General features: G+C 45.8%; 2 protein-coding genes across 2 annotated transcripts; one reads left to right on the top strand and one right to left on the bottom strand.

The window, feature by feature from the left end:
• Nucleotides 1–1,332: 1,332 nt before the first annotated feature.
• Nucleotides 1,333–16,734, bottom strand: LOC139307351 (F-box only protein 38-like). The gene is made up of 21 exons (XM_070931153.1): nucleotides 16,648–16,734; nucleotides 14,463–14,696; nucleotides 13,485–13,618; nucleotides 12,847–13,010; nucleotides 12,420–12,585; nucleotides 11,853–12,128; nucleotides 11,527–11,620; nucleotides 11,118–11,248; nucleotides 10,608–10,778; nucleotides 10,346–10,488; nucleotides 9,649–9,907; nucleotides 9,074–9,274; nucleotides 8,772–8,927; nucleotides 7,657–8,376; nucleotides 6,463–6,563; nucleotides 6,044–6,146; nucleotides 5,303–5,469; nucleotides 4,624–4,769; nucleotides 3,672–3,775; nucleotides 2,729–2,842; nucleotides 1,333–2,573 (listed from the first exon to the last, which is right to left on the bottom strand). Exons 2-21 carry the CDS (start codon nucleotides 14,594–14,596, stop codon nucleotides 2,395–2,397), a joined length of 3,663 nt encoding a protein of 1,220 aa, XP_070787254.1. The 5' UTR covers nucleotides 14,597–14,696; nucleotides 16,648–16,734; the 3' UTR covers nucleotides 1,333–2,394.
• Nucleotides 16,735–19,423: 2,689 nt separating this feature from the next.
• Nucleotides 19,424–23,927, top strand: LOC139307353 (dolichyl-diphosphooligosaccharide--protein glycosyltransferase subunit MAGT1-like; the record flags this gene model as incomplete). Its single annotated transcript, XM_070931154.1, has 8 exons — nucleotides 19,424–19,532; nucleotides 20,297–20,466; nucleotides 20,549–20,666; nucleotides 21,830–21,970; nucleotides 22,121–22,261; nucleotides 23,300–23,389; nucleotides 23,475–23,538; nucleotides 23,845–23,927. Coding segments are annotated over exons 1-8 (888 nt in total), but the record flags the coding sequence as incomplete, so codon positions are not given.
• Nucleotides 23,928–24,483: the final 556 nt, after the last annotated feature.

Genomic DNA, 24,483 nt, shown 5'->3' on the forward strand with positions numbered 1-24,483 from the left:
CCCGCATACACGTGGCCAATGATATCCTTTACGAGCCAACCAATTCTCTGATTCCTGTGTGAGTGAAAAGCAAAATCCAGAACCTTTTTTTTTTGGGGGGGGGGGGGCTGGCAATCCTTAGCAATGAAAATAAGTTCTAAAAAAAAAAAAAAGGAAAAAAAAAGAAAAGTCATTTCTCCAGGCTTTGAAACAGACCAGAGGTGTCAAGGGTGACCCAAGAATACATCTCCATCTGTCATACAATCTCAATCTAGCGGTCCCATTCCTGTCCATCACACGGACTTGGGAGAAGCAGCGAAGCACCGGGAGGCGGGCCGAGCATCAGCGGACTCCAGCTACATTTAAACTGTTTCGCTCCGTCACGGTTTCCAGCTTTGTGCATTGCAGAGTCGCCCGTTGTTTTGCTGTATTGTTTTGATTTCACCGCTTTGTGAAACGTCTCTACCGTATGAATTTCTGCGCGACAACGCTGACTGAGAGGGAATACGTAGAGTCACACTGGAAAAGGGGTTGGAGGATCATTTCACAAGTCTAGAGTCATCAAGTAAGAATTCTGCATTCATTGTCACACATTTTTTTTTTTTTTTTTTTTTTTTTAAACTTATCATGTATCAAAAGCAAACATAACAAAACCCAGTCGACAATTATCTGCACGAGCAGCCGACCGGGAAGATAAGAAGCCCGGAGGCAACATCATACACGCACTGTACTTTCACCGGGAGACGCCACAGCTTTGGGGAGAGATTTAACAGTGCCGTGCGTATCACCTGTCGCCTCCCCCCCGTGCACATTCAGTACATCCGTTTGTGCACATGAACTTACAGTTCACAGTGTATTTTTCTCTCTCTCTCTCTCTCTCTCTCTCAGACCTCCAAGTTTACCTGGCAGTCTTTATCCAATCGGCCTAACGTGCAAAGAGGACCGACACTTAATCCACAACTGTTCTACCGTCTTCTGCTCCACACGGACTGAACGTTTCTTGGTCTCTTTTTCCATGTAACACTTTCTTGAGGTCAAATGCAAAACCATGACACATCCTCAACCAGCCAGAGCCACCAACTCTTCTGCATGTTGAAGGAAAAACTATTCACTCCAAAAGGGAAAGTTAAAAAAACAAACAAAAAAAAACTAAACATCATCTCTTTGACATTTCTGTCTAAGGCCATGTGTGGAACAGAGGTAGGCAGACTGTGGCAGTGGACAGACGACAGATCAGGCTAACGCTGCAGCATAGTCCTTCTCTGCATGTGTTCTCGCGGCTAGCATGGCAGACAAACAAAAACACTAGCTGTGCGGACTACTGGGGGGGGGGGGGGGGGGGGGTCACACGGTCACTAGAGGCCTCAACAGCAGGACGAGCCTGGCCTTTATTTGGAACAGGACTGTGATGGAGCTAGGCCTTTATTTGCACGGGACTATACGACAGCCAGGCCTTTTTTGGAACCAGGACTATACTAGAGCCAGGCCTTTATTTGAACAGGACTATGATGGAGCCAGGCCTTTATTTGCACGGGACTATACGACAGCCAGGCCTTTTTTGGAACCAGGACTATACTAGAGCCAGGCCTTTATTTGAACAGGACTATGATGGAGCCAGGCCTTTATATGAGCCACATTATACCAGAGCCAGGCCTTTATTTGGAACAGGACTATGATGGAGCCAGGCCTTTATTTGCACGGGACTATACTGGAGCCAGGCCTTTATATGAACCAGGACTATACTAGAGCCAGGCCTTTATTTGAACAGGATTATATCAGAGCCAGGCCTATATATATATGAACCACATTATACCAGAGCCAGGCCTTTATTTGGAACAGGACTATATCAGAGCCAGGCTGTTATTCCTAACTAGCTTATGTTGAAAGTCAATGTTTTTACCATTTGAGCAGTCATTTTCACCACTGTGCTGTTTTTTTTTGTTTTTTTTCCTTTTACTCTGCTTTTATTAGAGGATTTCACAGTATGCTAGGACGCTCACACATGCCTTAGGATTTTGCTTAAATAATCACCTATGTGTCATGAACCTCCTCCAAAATGTTTGCAAAATTCAAAGTGTATTATCCCCCATGGAACTAAATAGGGGGGGAAAAAAACGGATTAAGCCTTCAATACGGTCCTCATGAACCAAATCACAAAAGTGTACATTCTTTGGAAGAGGTTTCGCCTTCAACATGTCGACTTTTGGCCGCTTCAACTGTTCTTGCTCCCTTCTCTGTGAATCTAGTGAAGTTATCATGCGCATGTCAGTCTGTAAGAACACAGCTCCGACCTGCAGATCCCACAGCTTACAGACTACACATCTCCCAGTCGCAAAGCTCAGGCAGTGCTGCAGCAGGACTGGCATTTGCTGGGATCCCTCCTGATGTGATGGACGGCGGGGTTTTGTGCGGCGCCTAGATGTAGTCGTCGTCCACAGGCTCTCCCGGCGTATCACAGTGATGGAGGAAGAGGACCACCACTCTCTGAAACACCCCTCTTTTGCTCTGCCGGCGCTCTGAGATCTCCTCCCCAATGGTCTCCATGCAGATGTCGGCTGACAGCTGGCCTTTACGCCGCGGGGCGTAGATGGTGGCTGACACGCGACACAACAGAGAGGACAACAATTTCAAGTGCTTATGTGATCAGGTTCTGCCTCTGGGACAACTGCAATGTACATTCAGCGAACAGCCGCGTGGCGTGACTGCCGACAGGACAGATATGTGACGCAACGTGTGTGACTGCACTCACTGCTTTCATCGTCCTCAAAGTCATAGCGGGCGTAGCTGTTGGGATCAGCCGCTCTCAGAGTCCTCAGCCAGGGGAAGTCTGTTATCATGCTGTAGGGCGCGCCATCCACCACTCCTGAACAATAACATCACAGAAGACGGTTAACTTTAGAAGAACAGGGTTCACATCTCACGCGCCTCCGCTCCGCCTGCGGGTTCAAGTCCAGTCATCCCGCTCAACTTTGCTTTGTCTGGACTGAAAACCGCACGTTCTTCTTCAGCCCGTTTTTCTCCCACGTGATGCATCCAGAAGATTTCGCCATGTCATTTATCAATGCCACCTTCCGCTGCACTGCTGAAATGTCACATTTCTTTTACAACAAGTTGGGCAAAATAACTAATTTGTTTGTTATTTTGATCAGTATACCGCGATTACAACGGATTCCATTGGAAAAGGCTACTCGCACTCGATTTGAAAGTGATGTAAAAAAAAAATGAACTGACACTGATCCTGCTATTCAGTGCGTTCTGTAAATGGACCTGCGAGACAGTTGAAATGAAACAATGACTGCGAGGTTAAAGTGCCGACTCTGACCGCTTCGAGGGGTTTGTTTGAGTGTGTTCATATTTGGTGAACACAGCGGGACTTGTAGGCCTTTTTTAAAATAGTACAAAAAGGTCCTAAACATCCAGACGAGCAGGAAGTGAAGCTGACCGCATTACAGAGTATCTATCGAGAGTCTGGTGTCGTCTGTAGGTCGGAGGTTCAACAAGACAATTTTTAACACGCACTAATTCGCTACACTGCTCATCTGATGGATGTCAATTGAGTCATTGTTTCAGTAGAAATCCAACAACACTGGACGTGATCTCAATCCAACTGGCTACAAAGCCAAAAAACGGTTCGGTTGATATGTATGTGCGTGTCTACTCTGTGAGGGTTCATGTAGGTGTGACTGCATTACCCTCCAGCGTATAGATGTCCCGGCCCCAGGGGTATTTGGGATGCTTCATCACGTCCTCTTCTGTCCTGGTGGCCTCTGGGAAGAACTCATATTTGATCAACTCTCTGAGAGGGCGAGACAGAGACATGCAGAGAGATCAGTTTGCGGGCTCATGTTCAAACTGAGATCAGGCCGCACACTTGCTTGATTAACCCTCCTACGTGTATTTATATCTACTTAGCTAATGAAAACTGGCCATTGTGCCTGCAGCAATAATGGTGACAACCAATTACGTTCATACTTGTGCAACACAAGCACATACACTCAGTGGCCACTTTGTCAGGTACTTATCTGTACGCACCTGTGACATTGTGGGAGAAGCGTTAATCATGCGTTTGTCACTGAGCTCATGGTTAAAAGGTGCTGTTGTACTGGACTACGGTATGTTGAGAGGTGGCAGTATATTTTGGTCCCTCCCATTTACAAACATGTGGGGGCAAAGGGACAGAGGAAGCAGAAGCAACAAAAAAAAAAGTAATTCCAGCACTTTTTGGACAAGGGTGTTGTTCAACTTTTGTTTACTGTTATCAGAGATTAGGGTGGGCCACGTTAACATTTTCCAACCGGCCACAGTCAGCCTTACAGCCGGTGATTGCTGACATATACGCAGGTGTGTGTGTGTGTGTGTGTGTGTGTGTGTGGCGCACAGAGTGCAGACTTCTTCTGTCTGAAGAAATGTGCCTTCATCTTATCCTCTGACATTCGTAAATCAGTGCCAAGACAATGTGCATGATACGGCCCAACTCCAACTGCCAGGACCTTTTTGCGTATGCTTTAAATTGCGCTTCACAGGTGAATTATTTACCGAGTTGAGAAAAAACATTAAATTGGCTAAATAAAATGAAAAACAACCGACGATGGTCATTGCCGATAGTCAATATATTCACCCATCCCTATCAGGGACATTACTCACTGGCTGATGTTGGCTATGGTGTCCATCCAGCTGCGAATGCGAACCTTGTTGCGTATATTTGGAGGGTTGCTGAACTCGTGCACTATTGCGATGTGATAGGCATAGGGCCCCTGGAAGAGCTGACGCTCCAATGCTACTGAGTCAATCTGAGGAGGAGAGAGAGAGAAGGAAAGAGATGGAGTGTCCCGGAGAGGGCAAAGAGAAGGAGGGAAGACACCAGAGACAGGAGAACAACTTCAGCATAATGGAAACTGCGGGAAATGCTTGTCTACCTTCACTACGCAAGTAGGAGGTGTTCGCTTAATTTTCAGCATAAAACTGATTTACCAACTAAAAGCAGCTCAAAATGTCCCACTGGTTGAAAACTGAAATCAACTGACGGCTACTCAAGACTTAGCTGTTGTTTCAAAATGAAAGCCTTGATAAATGATCTTGGCTGGAAGACTTTTTAACTAGGAGCCACATGCAGAAATGTTGGAGGTGCCCTGTCAACTGTTTTACAGTCGTCTCTTTTATAATGGTGGCAAAATGCTTTTTGAGCTGCAGGTGACTTTCCCGTTGCAATTCCGTCAGCGGCCACTGAGACAAACTGGCAGCAAGACTGAGCGCCGCCGCCGCCGCCGCCGCTTCCAGCACGGAAACAGGAAACAGACATAACATGACATCCCATGTTACCAACCTGGTGCATAGGGCGCATGTAGATGATGCGGTTCCTCTCAGGAGGCATTCGCAGTATCTGATCCAGGACCTGTTCCATGTCTAGCTTCTTACACTGAGCGTAATCAAACCTGTTCACTATGGGGGCACTTTCCACTCGCAGCTGCTTCAACACCCGACATCTGGTGGCTACAGAGAGGGGAGGACATGAGGAGACGGTTTGTGACTCAGCATAAAGACGTGACGAAAATGAACATAAACTGCATTAAAAAAAAAAGCTTTGTTTTTAAAACTCGACATAAAGTTGGATTTATTTAAAAAGGACTATAGTAATATCTGGAGATTGTAATGGTGGACACACTACAATCAAAGATCATATAGTTAACACATTCCAAAGAATGTTTTGACATCATTTTCATCTGTCTTGTTCAAAAAACATGAAAGTTTTTCAAACTTAATGAAATAGTAAGAAATGTGTACAGGCGAGAATGAGTGCAATCTATACCATTACGTGCAGCTCTATGTGAGGGCCACGTCGAGCTTTATGTTGACCCCTTAAGGTCTACATGGGTCATTTGTTGTTCCAAATTCCACCTTTGAACAGTTTGGGCCACAAAACCACTCATTTGTGGGAAAATAATAATCAACTTTACTCCAGTAAGAGGTTTTAGTTGTAGTTGTAGAGTATTAGCACACATTTTGTCAAAGTAATGCAAAAGGGCAATGTGAAAAACATGAATCCGAGTCCTTGTTTGTCTGTTACCATGAATGAACATCATCTTGGGGCAGTCTTTAAGGACCAGGTCAGTGATTCCACAGTTGGTCAGTGTGATGCCCACCAGGTTCTTACTCTTCAGAGACAAAATCTGCACGAGCAAAAGCATCGCAGTATGTCAACAATACCAACAAAAGGATACAAAGTCTACAACTGGCTCGATGGAGCTGCCTTTGAGCCCCACCTTTAACACTCTGGCTCCCCCCAGGGGAGGACGACCTTTGAAAAATCACTTTAAAACAAGTTTACTATGTACAGTGAATATACGAAGTATTCACCTCCCCTGTTGGACTCTGAATGACAGTGAATTCATTAAATGTGTTTAACACTGATAAATAATAATAATAATGATAATAAATGTCTACATATTGGATTGTGTGTGTGTGTGTGTGTGTGTGTGTGTGTACCTGTACGTGGTCGTCCTCAGTGACCGGGTCTGAGGTGCTGGTTGATTTGTCAGCCATTCGTTTCCTCCTCACTGCTACTCGAGGCCTGGCTTTAGAAAGATCTACACAACATAAACAATGAGCACAAATACCACCTTAAAAAAAATACAAAAATCGGTTGTACATTCAGCACGTGTTCACATGAACTGCCAGCCAACAAACAGGCCAAACAGAAGTCAACTATTTTAACAGCTGTAAGCAACAACGTTAAAAGCGTACTCATCATTTTAGCATTGCACTTCTGGCACAGGACAGTTAAAAAAAAAACAACAACAAAAAAAACAGAGATGTTTTTATCTCTCACAGTCTTCCTTCCACATCCTTCTACCCACAATGCAACAGGCAGTTGATTTTTTTATGACAAAGAAAAATCACATAAAATAAGATTTTAAGAGATATTTAAATCATTTAGGCTCAGAAACTGTGCTGGTTTATACACAGTGGTATTGTTATAGTATAAATGTAACACTTTCAGTTATGAAAAATAAATAAATAAATAAATAAATCACAGAGGCTGCTTGCTATTTGGCCCTGCTGAAATGACCAATTAAACCAGCTGGTTTTTGCCATGTGTTGATTTCCATGATTTATGACTGGTATTATTATACTGTAGTGGGTAGGAAATGACTTAGCTTGTTCTAAAATGTGTTGATTTTGGATTTACGCTTGATTCCTTGACTCTTTTCCCCTTACTTTCATAACTTTATCTTGCCATCATTTATGAAAAACAAACCACAAGGATTCATAAACAATTCTTCAGTTAACTCCCCACCGCCGGTTTATCCATTAGAACTTGCAATTATCTCTGCAGTCGAAGTTCTTGGATACACTAGAGCCAATGCGAGACGTCGCCAATCTTTGTTTTATTTATTTCTTTATTTATTTTTCATGTTTCTACGTGGGACGTTTATGTTTAGATATAAATATGATGTGTCACTTATATATGTTCTGAGTGGTTGAGAGATTACTTTAGGAGGGGGGGATGAAAAGGAGGGGGTTGCAATTGCTTTTTATGTATTTAAAAGTACAGAGCATAAAATAATAATCAACATGTTCAATGATATAACTTGACAGGCCCAAACCTCTGATACTAAACAAACACAGCTTTGGTTGCATACATTAGTGGACACATTTTAAATGTGTTCTGTGTCTTACCTGTCTCAGGTACCAGGGACACAGAGGACATACGTGTGCAAGATCGGGTCAAAGGTCGTCTAGGAACAAAGTCCTCGTCTCCGGCTTGACGCTGCTGTGAACCTGAACAAACAGCAGAGGCAGATCCAGCAGGGGCAGGTTGTCTCTCCCCCTGTCCAGTCAGCAGTACTGGTCTCCTGGGAGCATGGTTTACAGAAACATATCTGGGCTGCAGACTGTCCACACCGGCAGGACCAGAGCTCTGCCTCACCCCCGCCTCCCTGTCCCCAGCCTGTGCTCCAGAGGAGCCCTGTGTGCCATCATTAGTCCTGCCGGTTCCTGTAGCTCTGTCAGTGGTTGTGGTTGCTCTGTGTGTGGTCCCCGTCAACACCCTCCCACATCCACCCGCCTGCCTGGATGTGGCTGCCCCAGGTCCAACCCTGCCCAGAGATCCAGTCACAGGCCTCACTCCGGTCCTTGCCGCGGCCACAGCACTCCCAGGGCCCCGCACTGTCCCACTGTCAGCCCCGGACCTTGCAGTGGTCTCCCCAGGCTCAGTAGTAATTCCTTTACTGCTAGTCCTCCTGCTGTTCTCAGCAGCAGCCTTCATGTCTGCCTTGATCTGTTCACTGGTCACCTGACAGCTCTTCTCACAGCTGCTCTCCGACACCTGAGCCTTCGTCTGATCGACCGAGGCCGTCGCCGCGTTGTTGCTCCGCCGCAGAGGCGTCTTTCCTTTGCCTGGAAACACACACACATTTATGTTACACTGGTGGGGACACTATTCACTTCCATTTATAACTTCACAAAATAAATTTAACTTTGACTTGTTAAAAACTGTTTTTTTTTTTTTTTTTTTTTTTTAAACCAATCTCTTGTGCTTTTCAAGGTCTTTAAATGTAGGTGTGTCTTGACAGTTTCCTTTACCTTTTAACTGCAGATTTGTGTGTGTGTGTGTGTGGAGCCACATACTGGGAAAAAAACAGTTTTACACTCTACAATTTTGTAAATTGAACAAGAAAGACTTGTTACTCTCACATGCCCTCATACTGTAGCTGCTGTGTGACAGAGCGCAGTCTACGTCCACAATGTGTCACAACTGTCACTGCTGGGTGTGTTCTGTGGTGTGCTGACACCTTCTGTACAGGACGCTGGCTGCTGCAAACAGGAAGCTGGCATTAGCCTTGAAACAAGGCCTTCCTCTTCCTCGCTGTCCGAGTCTGAGATGACCAGCGGGGGCTTGGGAACGGCGGCTCCAGCTGGTCTGCACTGCTGGACTAAACCACTGGGACCTGGAGGTGGGAGGGATATATCAGTAGACGTCATAACTTAATAAATTATAAAATGGGAAAGTAAGAATGTAGGGGCCCTACAGGAGTTTGCCAGGAAACCTCCCGTCTTGACCTCAGCTAATGATCAAAAAGGAGCAGCTCCAAACCTGCTTGCTCCTCATCCGGAGGTTGCGGTGTTCCAGCTGGACGACTGGGCCCTGGAGTCACGTCAGCTTCCTCCACTCCCACCTCCTCTACTGCTCCTTTCAGGTCTTTCTGAGGCTCAGGCTGCACGTTCTCCTCCTCTAACATCACCTCCTCCTCCTCCTCTTCCTCCTCCTCCTCCATCCCATTTACCTCCACTGGTGCTGGGGAAACAAACAACATTTCTTTACTTTTTTTCCCCACAGGAGGAGGTTACGTTTTCCGGTTCCATTTGTTTATTTGACTGTTAACAGGATCTCTCAAAAACTGACAGGTGAAGCAATCTACTTAACGTCTGGCTTTTAGGAGGCACAATAGTAACATGTCAAATCTAAATTGCCATGAGTGCGAACAATCCCACACAGGACCTGCGTGTGCTTCTTTTTATACGGTTTGCCCTTGCTATGTTTCTACGGAAGACTTTCTAAACAAAAATAACAAATGAAAGTGTGAAAAAGTGAAGGGACCTAAATACTTGAGAAGCCACAGCCCCTGATGGTAACAAGCTTCTATGCTACGGAGTTCAGGTGGGACTTGCCATTGTGCTGCTGCTGCTGCTGCTGCTGCTGCGGTCTTTGGTTGTTGTTGTTGACGTTGTTGTTGACGTTGTTGTTGACGTTGTTGTTGACATTGTTGTTGTTGACGACAGGTGGAGGAGCAGGAGGCAGGTTGTCCTCATTATTGTGGTGGTGATTGTTGTTGTTGTTGTCGTTGTCATTGTTGGAGTTCTGGTTGCTGACCAGTGCTGAGGACACGCCAATACCAGTTCCTGCACTCAGGCCCACCCTGGCACAGCCCTGACACACACACACACACACACACACACACACACACACACACACACACACACACACACACACACACACACACACACACACACACACACACACACACACACACACACACACACACACACACACACACACACACACACACACACACACAAACATGCATCAGCACATACACTAACTTTATGAAGCAGATCAGACCAGCCACACATCAACCATTCATATTAAATAAGATTGAAGTCTGTTGTTGTTGTTGTTGTTGTTAATTATAAAATTCAGTGTTTCCACTATCAATTCACTCAGTCCAGTGTTAATTTCCTCCATAACAACTATGAGGGAAAGTATTTGCTGACGACCTATTATTCACGCATCATATCAGTAATGCTTGTGAAAGGTGCAGATGACTGTGTGTGTGCGTGTGTGTGTGTGTGTGAACGCACTGTATACCTTGGGTGGTTCTCTAAACATCTGGTCCAGACAGATAAACTCCAGACTGGGCAGTAACTCTATGAACTGGGAGAAGGATTCCAGTTTTATAGCATGGCAGCGAACCAGAGTGAGATCAACGAGACGGCTCCACCTGGACTGGTCTGAGGGGAGAAACAGGCACAACATATTAAGAGCTGCGTAGAGCATTAACATCGGAGCCATGTGTGGCTGTAGGCCGGCAGTGGTGAGGACTGGCGAGTGAGTCGGCAGTGTGTTGTACCTGTGATCCAGTGGTGAGGGTTGTGCAGGTGAGGGCAGTTGTAGATGAGGAGGTATTTAATATTGGTGAACACCTCGTTCACCACCTTTATGCCAATATCTGTGATGATGCCTGGGTTCTCAATGACGTCAGCCAGACCGTACTTCACCAGCTCCGAATGACTCATCTTACCTGCGTTTATACACACACACACACACACACAAGACGTTGCACTTTCACACACACCTGTCAACTTACTACAATTCATCAGAGCACAACCATTTTAGTTTCAATGTTTAAGAAAAGCTGAGGCGAGACAGCAAAACTGTGGGAGGGCCTAATGAGTGACTCTGCCAGCCGGAGCAGGAGCGTCCTGCTGGTCTGGAGTTTAAGGTGCTGATTCAATTCCACGACCAAGTGGACGAAGTACAGGAAGAGAAGCCGAGAGAGAATCGCTCGATTCCTGTCAGGGAGGGGAAAGTGCCCGATGCTCTCGGAGCCCGGTGATGATATCCGAGAGGAGGAACTAACATTGCAGCAGGAACTCATCCACGTAGCCCAGGTGAAGCGTCTCAAACTGAGGGAACTCCAGTTCAGCCATTTTGAGAGCGGAGAAGACTCCATCTTTAGTCAGTGAAGGCTGGATACGCAGCTCATGAAGCCTGTTGCAACAAAAGTCGTGTCATTGTCAAATGTATGGTACTTGAAAGCTAACAAAATCCTGTCTTTAATTACAAGAATAACCCACCTTTAAGTAAGTAAGTGTCATAATATATGAGTAGCAAGATAATGCTGTGATTATCATTCTGACTATCATTCTGTGTACTGAATAAACTGCCCACGTTTGCCCACAAGACGCCAATGAAAGCGGCTGCATTTTTGCTGTATACCAACGCCTTTTCTCTCAGTCAGTTTAAACGATTGATGACTGGCTGAGCACCTGCGAGCAGCAGTGATGATGAGGTAGCCCAGGTCCACTTCCAGAGCGTTCTTACAGGCCCCAAACACAATGGTGTGGAGGTTCCGAAATCCCCCTGGAGATGCACAGACAGCATTACAGAGAACAAACAAACCACATTAGCCAGCAGCGTCGTTCGATATCTGAAATCCCGAATGCTATTAAGAGCATGCAAATCGTCGGACACCGCCGAATACAAATGGCAGTGGAATATGATTGTCAACATCGTCAAACATGATAAAAATGTTACTAATTCACTTCAATAAAATACATGTTACTCTAGGAAAACCAACAGGCGCTCTCCTCACCTGACCTCCAGCTATCCTCCACCACATGTTGGATCAGCCCTCCCAGGAAGGGTACTCTCACCAGCTCCAGCTGCTCCAGGTTGCGGGCTGACGCTAAACCAGTGACCAGGGGAACGTATTTGAGGGAGTTGGTCGGCCCTGCACAGTTCCGCATGACAAAGGTTCTCAGGCTCACACACAGAAAGTCCTTAAACGGCTGTGGTTTGGTGAGGCGGACCCACTTCAGGTAAAGGTGGCGCAGCATGGACACACAGGGGATCTCTGGGACGTTCACACCTACAACAAACAAACACCATGTCAATGTACATCAATACAGCCGCCCCCCCCCCTCAGGAACACTCCTCAGGCCTGTGTATTCAACACAAACAGGGATATGAAGACATCACAGCGGGAAGTAGGGGTATAAATGTATATACATTGATGGCCTAATGAGGACCTTCATCAGCGCATTTGCCTTTAGCACCCCTTGTTCAGAATACGTCTTCCACCCAGTATTTCTCATTAGTTTACTCCACTGAATTTCAGCTGCGGTGTGGAGGCAGGTGAAGCAAGAACGGTCCTACTCACCCACTAGATGTAGGGTCTGGATCTTTGCAGTTATGGGGATGGTCAGTTTGTTCTCAGCGGGAATGGGAAAAGCCCCGTTACGGTTGCGGAACTTTCCCAGTATGTGAACCTGAGGCATGTAGTTCCATATGGCTTCCACCAGCTCCAGATGAGATGTCTCCACACCCTGAAATGAGGTCAAATAAGGTTACTGGATAAAAAAAAACAAAACAAAACAATTCTTAATTCAAGGTCCACCTACTAGCTTTTGTTCCTTCAACCCCACTGGAACAAGTAACTGAAGAGGACCTACAACGCTTCTGTTACTACATGTATTACTACATGGTACGGTTGTTTGTTGGATTGAAAACCTGCATGCCCTTGGCTCGATGTGATGTATCGGTGCGCCGCTTTGCAGTAGGACATCATTCTCACACTACATACTGACCAGCAGATTGGGACAGGCCTGTAGTGCCTCCAGGACTCCAGGTATACTGAAAGCCTCGTAGCCTCGGACTCGTCTCCTCTCCAGGTATCGAGGGTGGAGGCCGTATAGCTGCTCCAGGTCTGGCATCTTCTTCAAAAGTAGCAGAAAGCTGCTGTCTGTGAAGCCTAAACCAGGGAACACAATACACGCCATTAGACCCTTTCCACAACATGTGCGAAAACAGCGTGATCAACTGCTGAACCAGCTGAAGGTTCCTCGTGCAGCAAATAGGGCACAAATATCTCAGCTTTGTGCAAAAGAATCAAGAAAAGGACCCCTGTGAAATAAGCTGATACACATGAGTAGTAAACTGGTGTAAATATAAAATCAGCGGAACGTGTCTTATTACATCACCACAACACTGCCACCCCCTGCTGTGCTACTGCAACTCCCTCCTCACCATCTGCAGCTAGTCCAGAGCGCTAGTCCAAACCCTCGTGTTCAGCCTACCCCACTTTTCACAAACCACTTTGTTTTTTTTTTATTCACTACAGAGGCTCCCTGCTGCAGCTGACAAAAGGCCCTCTAAGCAGTTGTCCTGTAGCACTGAACACTTAGTTCTTTAGTTAGGGTGCAGCGGTTGTGCCCCGAGCTCTTACCTGAAGGCATATACTCCCACCAGCGACCAGCACAGAGATCCACTACCTTGACCACTCGCAGGTACAGAGTTACAGCTTCTCGAAGCTTTCTGGACAGACACTCCATACACATGATGTCCTTCATGGGAAGGTACCTACAAAACAAAACAACGGTCACACATATATATACCATGAGACGTTGTAATACCGTTTATACTGTAGTAGCTGTCCCTCCAACATCTCTGGGTGTATTATTGGCAGTATCGGGTTTTTACATGAATTTTGCATCGTGAAGTATCTTGATTTCTCAGGTATATCAGACAAACATATTTAAAGCTGGAGTGCGGAACTTTTACATATAAATAAACATTCAAGCCAAACAACTTCACACAATGCTGGTTAACATACAGAGTTTTTAAATTTGGGGCCTGCGGCGACATTCCCGCGCTGGTGCGCCAAGAGTGATGCGGTTTACGTCAACCAGCAGTGATTGGTTTGCTGCAGAGCTGAATGGGGGAGCAACCGCAGCGACAAAGCTGGCTACCGCTATTGCTACAGCAGAGCCATGTAGAGACAGAGTTGCATCAAAGCTTGATCATCATGTGATTCAAATAGTTCTTGGAAGAAAGTTCTCGTCAGGCGATTTGAATGCCTAAATATATAACGCATGCATGGTAAATACAGAGAGACAGAACTGCGAACTCTCTCTCTATGGCTCTGGACCACAGAAAAACCTGTAGGCATATGCCAGAAGGGGGAGACAAAAGTTCTGCACTCGAGCTTTAAATAAAGGGAACGTTGACATACTGTACTGTGTAGAATTTTTTTCAACTGTGATATCACCAGCATGCTTACTTGCATGGTGCAGACATCCTACTGCAGGATCCATGACAATATAAAACACACATACATATATATGTATATATATGTAGAACCCCACCCAGCCCTACAATATATTGTAAAGTACATAACAGAGTGGTTGGCTGGAGGGCGGTGTACCTGAATATGTGACAGAGGACTTCATGGGACAGCTCATTGATGTAGTCTTTGGGCTCAGTGGGTCTCAGGACCAGTTCCCCTCCGCCGCTGCCCCCAACAGGCTGGAGTTTAGAGGCCTTCCTCCTGGGACCCATCACTTGTGCGTCACTGCTCGGGCTTCTACACAGACACGCACACTTCCTCCCTCCTTCAGCCTGGAGCCTGGAGACTATTTCCCAAGCATGAACCTCAATTCTGGACACAACGTCATAGAGGAAGACAGACAAGTTAATGGGAGCGAGGGCAGGTCAAAGACATCTCTTGATTTTATTAGTCTCTGATTGACCTTATAGTCGTAGCAGATTTGCATTAACTGTAGGTCCGATCAGCAAAGGAACCATAAAACAACTTCCAGCATTCACCAGAGAGCTTCAGAGGACGCATGAGAGGACAGGATGTACCCTTTCACTGAACACATTTCGTTTCCTTGCACCCCTCCCTCACACCTTATGTGCAAGGGTCAAAGAGGCAAGGAAAAGTTGCAAGTGAAGGAAACAAGAAGACATTTAAGGCACATGAGAAGCACACAGAGAGTAGGTGACATCCATACCAGTATGGCACTTACAAAGCTGCTTCCTGTATGTGAACATATTCAGGATAGGATGTTCATTGATGCAGGGTCTTCCTGGTTATCCATGTCCTTTCTACATGATAATAATGACATTATCCAGGTTTCTGATCTCCAGTAGTGGAAGACGAGAGCGACAAGCAATAACCAAATTATCCTCCACGTGAGTCGTTTTAGCTCCGTTTAGGTTTCCGACAACTCCAAGGAGAATCATCTGGCTCTTCTGCTGGTAGACACTCAGCTGTGTGTTTTCACTCAGTAACGTTGTTTATCTGCCATGTGGTTCTTGGCAAGTCAGCGTGCAGGCATTACTGTTACCAATTTAAAAGGGGAACTCCCCCGTATTTATACATGAAGATCAGAAAGTAACCCTGATGATGTCATCAAGGTTATCTCAGCTTAGGCTTGGGGACTACACGTTTATAACAGAGCCTGAATTAGTACCAAGTGGAGGAGTGCAGTTTGAAAGATGTGGGCATTCATTGCACAGGAAGGGTCTGAGGCAATGGTTCTTAAACTGGGGGGGGGGGGGTCACCAGGGGAAAATATGGAGTGGAACTAAGTTGAATGAAGGGGAAATTAAAAAAACTAAAAAGGAGTTGAGAGTTTGTTGATGCTATCTTTACTTTTAGTGTGTGTGTGTGTGTGTGTGTGTGTGTGTGTGTGTGTGTGTGTGTGTGTGTGTGTGTGTGCGCGTGTGTGCGGGGATTGGGGATCTCTCAGCCTCTGCGGCACAGATTCTGACAACTCATTCTTTATTCTGTCTGTTGTGAATTGAACAACTTTCTGGAGAAGCACGAATAAATCACTGGAGTACACATTTAAATCATCTTTTTGTTGACCATCTATTGTTTTATACTGAGGCAACTGCTTGTGTTCAGATATCATGAAACGCGGAGGGATTTGAGATGCTTGGCTTATTCTATGTATGACAAAAATATCCCTTTAGAAAAGTGTGTCATACAAAACAAAACAAGGTTTCAAGAGGAAGTCACAGGGCCGAAGTCTGTGTCACCGCAGCAGTACCAACACATGTGTAATGGTGCAGTAAAGGTGAACTTCAGGCTCATTGGGCTGTTCTGGCTTCAAGGTGTATCCATCTGTTAACGAGAGGTCAGTAAATAGAACAGGACAAGCTTCTGGGGGGGGCTTCAGCTAATGCCAGGCACGTTCCTTTCCTTCGGTTCAAGGCCAGTGTGTGCAGGTGAAGTCTCACAGAAAACAACTCACTGATGGAGAGGTACACAACGCAAAACCACAGAAACGTGAACAGCATTTTCTTTTTCATGTCTGTTAGCCAACGGACAAATGAGTGACAGTTAAACGTTTATCTACAGTGTCAGAACTAAGATTAAATCTGAAGTAGCCCCATTAGTCCACACCTGTCAGACTCGTTTCAGCGTTATCATGCTGTAAAGTTCAACCGGGTCTTTGTCAAAGCTAGCTTAACTACTAGTTAGCATAGCCGCAGCTAACACTGTACACAAAGACAAAAACCACACAAGTAAACACTACAGCAAGCAGGCTGACAAAAGCTGTCCAGCTTTAACAAGGCCTTTAGCTAAGATGCTAACCTACCGGTGCTTTTCTCTCACAGCCGCTGTGGTGTTGCTCTTCAGCCATCCTGAGAACAGCAGTGTTTCTAAACACAAGCTTCGCTCTATCACTTCTTCTTCTTCTTCTTCGACTTCTTCTTCTTCGACTTTTTCTTCTCCTTCGTTTTTACCGGCGGGCCCATGTAAGATGTGTACACCGCCTCCTACTGTCTCGGAGGGCGTCATTCATTCATAACACCAAATCCCCGCGGCTGTGGGATGGGATCATATCTTGAAAATGGGTTGTTCAAAAGGAAATCTGGATTCTGAGAATCGGATCGGATCGCGTAATCCAATCCTGATTTTAATCTGAGCCAAGGTAAATTTTAACCGTTTGTTTTTTTTCGATGCATTTGACACAGACAGAAACCAGAAGCAGGTTTCGTTTTTTCGTTTTTCAAATTTTGGACAAAAAACAAAAAAAAACACAAATTCAGCTCAATTTCTTGTTTTCTGTTCTTACAAACAAGACAAAGTTACCACTCAATGTTTCGTTTTCATTGGTGGGTGGGCCTTCGGTGCTTCCTTGCTTCTGATTGGCTAGTGTGCTCCGTCAATTATATTTGCGCTGTATCCTTCAAAATAAAGGTTCTACCTGTTTGCCTTTAAACAGTGCAGTGTCAGCACTGCGAAACTTAAACAGACAGACAGACAGGGCTATGTTACGATCACAGACCAGTCTTGCACCATGGTCCTCCTCAGATCCACAGTCAGCTCCTTTGTCTTTGTCAGGTTGAGCTCTAGATGCTTCTGCTCGCACCATGTGACAAAGTTGTTCACAGCAGCCCTGTACTCCTCCTCATCACCCTTACTGATACATCAAAGTATTGCTGAGTCAGTGCAGTAGCTGAAGTCCGTGGTGTAGACGGTGAAGAGGAAGGGAGAGAGGAAATTCCCTTGCGGGGCCCCTGTGTTGCTGACCACTCTGTCTGACCCACAGCGTTGCAAACGCACATACTGTGATCTGCCAGTTAGGTAGTTGACAATCCAGGACACGAGGGGGGGGGGGGCATCCACCTGCATCTCCGTCAGCTTCTCACCCAGTAGAGTCGGGCGGATGATGTTGAACGCACTGGAGGAGTCAACAAACATGACTCTCACAGTGCTCGCCGGCTTATCCAGGTGGGCGTATAGATGATGGCATCAGAATCAGAATCAGAATCAGAAATACTTTATTGATCCCCGGGGGGAAATTGTACAGTACCGGTGCTCCCATTCCAGAGTAGAAAAATAGCATAATTTAGAACTAAAGGTATGTACAAAATATAAAAATAAGAAATAGAAAATAAAAAATATACACATTTACAGTATTTAAGTGAAGTGAGGTAAAAAAATATATATACAATAACAATGTATATATATGTATGGATGTGTTGCACTGTAGTGTATGACTATATATGTATTGCACTGAAACATTCAGAATAAATAGTGAGGTAGTGTATGACAGGTGAAGTAGATACAGATACAGATTTCCAGTTTCTTCCTGAGTGTCTGACACTCAGAGGGAGGAGTTAAACAGTCTGATGGCCACAGGCAGGAATGATTTCCTGTGGCGCTCTGTTGTACATTTGGGAGCAATGAGTCTCCCACTGAAGCTGCTCTTGTGTCCGACCAGTACGTCATGGAGAGGATGTGAGACATTGTCCAAGATGCCCCGCAGCTTAGACAGCGTCCTCCTCTCTGACACCACCGTCAGAGAGTCCAGCTCCACCCCCACAACGTCACTGGCCTTGCGGATCAGTTTGTTTAGTCTGTTGGAGTCTGCCACCCTCAGCCTGCTGCCCCAGCATGCAACAGCAGAGAGGATAGCACTGGCCACCACAGACTCATAGAACATCCTCAGCATGGTCCGGCAGATGTTGAAGGACCTCAGCCGCCTCAGAAAATAGAGACGGCTCTGGCCCTTCTTGTAGAGACCATTAGTGTTCTTTACCCAGTCCAGTTTATTGTCTATATGAACTCCCAGGTACTTGTAATCCTCTACAATGTCCACATCCTCAACTCCAAGTCAGGGCTGGTAGGTGAACTGAAGGGGGTCCAAGTGTGGCTTGACCAAGGGCCGGAGCTGCTCTAGCACGAGTCTCTCCAGGGTCTTCATGATGTGGGAGGTCAGTGCCACGGGTCTGTAGTCCTTGGAGCCACTGGGACGCGGCGTCTTTGGCACAGGAACGAGGCAGGACGTCTTCCACAGCATGGGGACCCTCTGAAGACTCAGGCTCATGTTGAAGACGTGGTGAAGTACTCCACATAGCTGGGGTGCACAGGCTTTAAGCACCCTTGGGCTGACACCATCAGGGCCTGCAGCCTTGCTGGAGTGGAGTCTCCTCAGCTGTCTTCTAACATGGTCAGCAGTGAAGCACACTGTAGAGGTGACCGGCGGGGGAGGGGGTGGAGTCGTCAGGTTGGAGAGTGCCGTCAGCCTGGGGACTGGGGAACCAGGTGTAAGGAGGGCCCACAGAGTCAAATCTGTTGAAAAACAGATTCAGTTCGTTGGCCCGGTCCACACTGCCTTCAGCTCCTCTGCTGCTGGTTGGCCTGTAACCCGTGATGGTCCTCATTCCACTCCAGACCTCCAGCTTCCTCCTGTACCTCTCCTTAGCCTCCCTGATCTCCACCTTCGGTTCCCCCTGGACCTTGAGGCTGGGCACAAGGGAGAGGAGTCCACAAGATGGCGGTAATGCAGCATCAGAAAGGGGGGGGGGGGGTGACAGCTCGCTGTGATTGGCTGAGCGCTTACCAATAGCAAGCTGACAGGAGGTTGTCGTGTGTCGGCAGCAGCGTCGCAGAATGTTTGGAAAACTTTCCGTTTCGCTGTTTCTGCTCTTTGTTTTCTGCAATGGGCCCGCCGAGGCACAGAAGAAAAAAGAGGTAACGCGACTGTGCCGACACAAAGCGGAGAAAGTTCTTAAACTTTTGGGGGGAAACATTTTGCGACGTCTTCAAAGTTGACTGCCGCCCGTGCCAATCTCGGAAGCTAAGCTAACAGCCGCTAGAAACGAGCTAACGTGCGGTTGTTGTGTGTGGCAGCAAGTTAGTAAGTGGTCTCCGTCAAACGACGCCGATAAAAGTCTGTTAAACCACAGTGCTGGCTGTCGGACCAGCTGCATTTACAACCGTCTGAAGTCAAGTGAGAGCATCCAGTCCCGGAGAACCGTTCAGTTGTCGTGACCTGTCTAAACACAGCAAAGGCTAAAAGGACTTCAGGAAACACCACTTCCTGTTTCACGCTCCCACACACCTTTTAACAGCTCAAAGTCAATAGATGTCACATTCATGAAGGATAGTTATCCACTCTGTGGAATCTAACAATGGGAATAGACTCTAAATTATGCCCTCGGCCATCATTTTTTTAAAAATAATTCAACAGTACACACTACAAGGCTTTCATTTCAGTGAAGACCAGGTGACCAGTGAAGGTGGCTGCACATGCGTCAGGGAGTGAGCCTCTGATAGTGAGAGGATCAAGCCAGTCTGTGCCTTAAATGACTGTGGCAGACAAACTGCCAAACTCTCCAGTATAACAGTAACACACAACTAACAGCTTGTGCCCCTAATCCCTCGTTGCCGGCTGTTTGCGAGAATGTTTGGTTGAAAGGATGTTCGGGTGTTCGTCACGTCTGTGTCCTGTGTAGACCCTGCTGTCGGAGAAAGTCACCCAGATGATGGAGTGGGCCTCCAAGCGTTCAGTCATCAGGATGAATGGAGATAAGTTTCGCCGCTTTGTCAAGGCTCCCCCCAGGAACTACTCCGTGGTCATCATGTTCACGGCACTGCAGCCACAGAGACAGTGTGGGGTCTGCAGGTGAGAAGCGGGAGCAATGGGCAAACGGGCGCCGTTATTTTCATTCTCAACTATGAGTTGAAATGCATCTTTTCATTTTCAGACAAGCTGATGAGGAGTTCCAGGTGCTGGCTAACTCCTGGCGTTATTCCTCTGCCTTTACTAACAAAGTCTTCTTCGCATCTGTCGATTTCGACGAAGGATCAGACGTCTTCCAGATGGTGAGACAACTTCTTGTTCTCAGAAACAAATGTTATGCCTTTTGTTTTCTAAGAGTCTGCCGTATATACGTTAACACCAAAAACCTGAAAAGGTGCGTCATTGGGGGCTTAGAGTCCAACCTAACATTGGACTGGCTGATTTCAGTGATCAAGAGAGGTAGTGAGTAAATTGAGCTGCTGTAGGCGTAGTAGTCCTCCAGGGCTCATTGTTTGGGACAAAAACTAACAGTTTTGCTGTTAAGTTGTGTATATGTTTTTCCTCTCCGCTGTAAAGAACTATACGAGAGATTTGGTATGTTTCACCTAGTCACTACAAATCAAGGATGGTGTATCGGTGTCAGTGTAAAACAAATGAAGGCAAAGCAAAAAAGAAGCTGTCAGAGCCAAGGAACCTGCTCTGGAGCAGGTTATGTTTGCGATAACAGATCAACTCATATAAAAGCGCTGCCTACTGACCAATCAGTTCTCTTTTGAAAATAGCATCACCAATCATGGAAGATCCTATGGAGCTTGGCGTGGATCGTGAGAGAGTGTCATGGGGGGGGCAGAGGGTTCAGAGACCGACAAAGCACTTTGGCTTGGTTTTATATGAGAGCTATAGATTCTGGTCAGCTTCTTGAGCTGTATCTCAAAGCCATTTTATTGTGCTTTTGTATACCGATATCACCCTACAGCAGAGACTGATTGAAGCACTAAAGCCTTGTACTTGTGTACGATACATAAGATATAAAAGTAAGCCTACTCACCGCTTTGAAACATGTTTTTATATTTCTTTTTTATTTGCTCCTATGAAGCTAAAATTGTCGTACAAGCCATAAGCATACATCTAAGCAACACATGGTCTTGTCCAAAGCGACTTACAATAAGGAACAAAAGCGAGGTGTCATCAGACATTGAATGTGCATCTCTCCTAAACTAACAGCTGAAATAATGTACAGTGCTACAATACAAGTTTTTTTTCCCAGTGAAAGACTTTTCATCCCTCTGCTTTTAAAGGCTAAGAGTCAGTAAAGTGTAAATAAACCACTCTTGGTTCGTTTGAACTCTTAATTACTTACAAAAATTGAAAGCTGAACCTGTGAGAAAGGATTCCTTTTTTGATAAGCTGATTCGGTCAAGATGTGCTACGCATATTGAACGTTTTGACTGTATTTGTGTTGCAGCTAAATATGAATTCTGCTCCGACCTTCCTCAACTTCCCATCCAAAGGGAAGCCTCGCAAGTCTGACACCTATGAGCTGCAGGTCAGAGGCTTTGCAGCTGAGCAGCTGGCTAGATGGGTGGCAGACAGGACTGATGTGCAGGTAATTGCAACACGTACCATTAAACCTTGAGTCTAAGTGACCAGGTGTGATCCGCCACTGTGCTTGCTGTGATGAAATAAACCAATAAGTCTCAACTAGACAAAAGAATTGGAGGCTCTGATGACTCGTCATGTTTTGCCTGTTTTTCAGATCCGGGTCATTCGTCCTCCTAATTACGCAGGGCCTCTGCTACTAGGCTTCCTCCTGGCTGTGATTGGAGGACTGGCATACCTACGAAGGCACAATTTGGAGTTTCTCTTTAACAAGAACGTCTGGGCCTTCTCTGCACTGGTAACAGCCAACACACACACATACATCTGTACATAGATGAATACATTGTGGTTGTGGGAAGTAGACATGGATAGGGAGCCAGTGAAGCGAAGCTAAAGTTGGTGTGATGTGATCAAATGTTCTAGTTTTAGTTAAGATTCTAGCTGCAGCCTTCTGAACCATTCAGTGCTAGCACGTGGTAGACCTGAGCATGTTACAATAATCAAGTCTAGATTAAACAAAGACGTGAATTAGGATCTCTGCATCAGCCAAGGACAGAAAAGACCTCATTTGACCTCCGTTGCATAGGTGACAGAAAGCCGTCTTGGCGATTTCTTTAATGTGCTGATCAGAGAAGATCAGCACACCACGATTCTTGGCTGTCGAACTTTGAGAGATCACACAGTTGTCGAGAGTTACTGTTACTCGAAATTATGAGACATCCAGTTATTCACAGCAGAAAAGCAGGCCTCTAATTTGATAATTTGAGAATGATCCTCTGCCTTTACAGGCACGTACAGCTGAGTGTCATCAGCGTAGCAGTGGAAATGAATTCCATGACTGCGTATAGTTTGGCCAAGAGGTGAAATATAAAGAGAGAAGAGCAAAGGGCCAAGACCAGGGCCCTGAGCCTACTTCATATTTCGCATCAGAAAGTTTTGGTTTAGTATTATTATAAGAAACACACTGTGTTCTTTCAGATAGGTAAGACTTTAACCACGAGAGCCAGGGCAGAAATGCCAAATAGGTTTTCCAGTTGGTCTAGTTGCTGAGCCACGCGTCTTTCTTTCTTTGAGTACTTTTGTGTTCACATGTGTACTGATGGAACCTGCTGTTGTGTTTATATATTGCTTATTCTGTTGTTGATTGTAAGTGAATACCCAGCTGCTTGCTGATTATTTAGCTTTGTATTACAGAGGGATGCGCACCTGCGAGTCAACTGTCACGGTGTTGAAATACGATGAATATGATAATGTAGCGTATCTCTAATCCCTGGTAAAACTGCTGTTCTTTTAATCTTGTAATGTAGAGGAAATGCTCCCATGTGTGTTTCTCCAGTGCTTCGTCCTGATCATGACATCAGGTCAGATGTGGAACCACATCAGGGGACCACCATATGCGCACAAGAACCCCAGCACCGGACAAGTTGTAAGACCGAAAACGCACTGTATTTACAATATATCCTCATTCACAATGTAATGTGTGAACCAACCATCAGAGTGTGTGTTTTCAGAGTTACATCCATGGCAGCAGTCAGGCCCAATTTGTGGCTGAGACACACATCGTCCTCCTCTTCAGTATCCTTCAGCTGTATGCACCCTCACACTCTCACAGTCGACACACGCTGCATACTTTGGACTAACCCCAAATTCATCTCCTCTCTCTTCGGTTTCTTCACTGTTGTAGCTTTGTTGCATTGTTATTTTCAGATAACCTGTTTGTGACAGGGCTGCAGACCACCTCCCTTCCCACTAACCCCGTACCACCCGCATGCCTGATCTGAAAGTGACACTCTGCGGGTTGTACCCGTTCGATTCTGGTGGTAGTGGTTTGAGTAGACTAAGGTCATGCATTGGTTGTCTACACCTTGACCCTGCTGTCAGATGCTGCTGTTACCATGGGAATGGTGCTGCTGTGTGAAGCTGCTACCTCTGACTTGGACATTGGAAAGAGGAAGAGTATGCACGCACACTCTTTTTTTTTTCTCTTTGTTTCACTAATGTGTTCCTCTCCATGTTTAATCATGACATGGTTTATATCCATGAAAAATATTGGGATTATTCGCTTCCTTCAACACAGAGACAGAGAGTTGGTGGGTGTATATTGATAGAAAATACTGTACTGAGGTCTGAGTTATAGGGAACAAAAAATATGGAGAAACTAACTAACAAACATACATAGCTGGGCAGGTACATACTGTGATTAATCGGAGGGCAAGCGGTGCAACACATTGAAATGGGTTATAAAGGGCTGCCGTATATGGAAAAAAATACTCCTTTGAACCTCTCAGAGTATATTTTATTTTCTCAAGTTTGAGAAAGAATGTAACCTCTTTAAGCCATTGGGATGTAGAAGGACTCATGTTTTTGTTTAGAGTTAAGAGCAAGGGGTTCCAAATATTGCTATTAGTGGACCTGGATGCAGGTTGAGGTTGAACACTGAAGACATCGTTTTAAAAAACCCTTCCCAGTAGTTGTATAGTACTGGTCATAGAAAAAACATATGACTTAGGTTGCATGGAG

The sequence above is a fragment of the Enoplosus armatus genome, unplaced genomic scaffold, assembly GCF_043641665.1.
Source record: "Enoplosus armatus isolate fEnoArm2 unplaced genomic scaffold, fEnoArm2.hap1 Scaffold_99, whole genome shotgun sequence".
NCBI classification, from domain to species: domain Eukaryota; kingdom Metazoa; phylum Chordata; class Actinopteri; order Centrarchiformes; family Enoplosidae; genus Enoplosus; species Enoplosus armatus.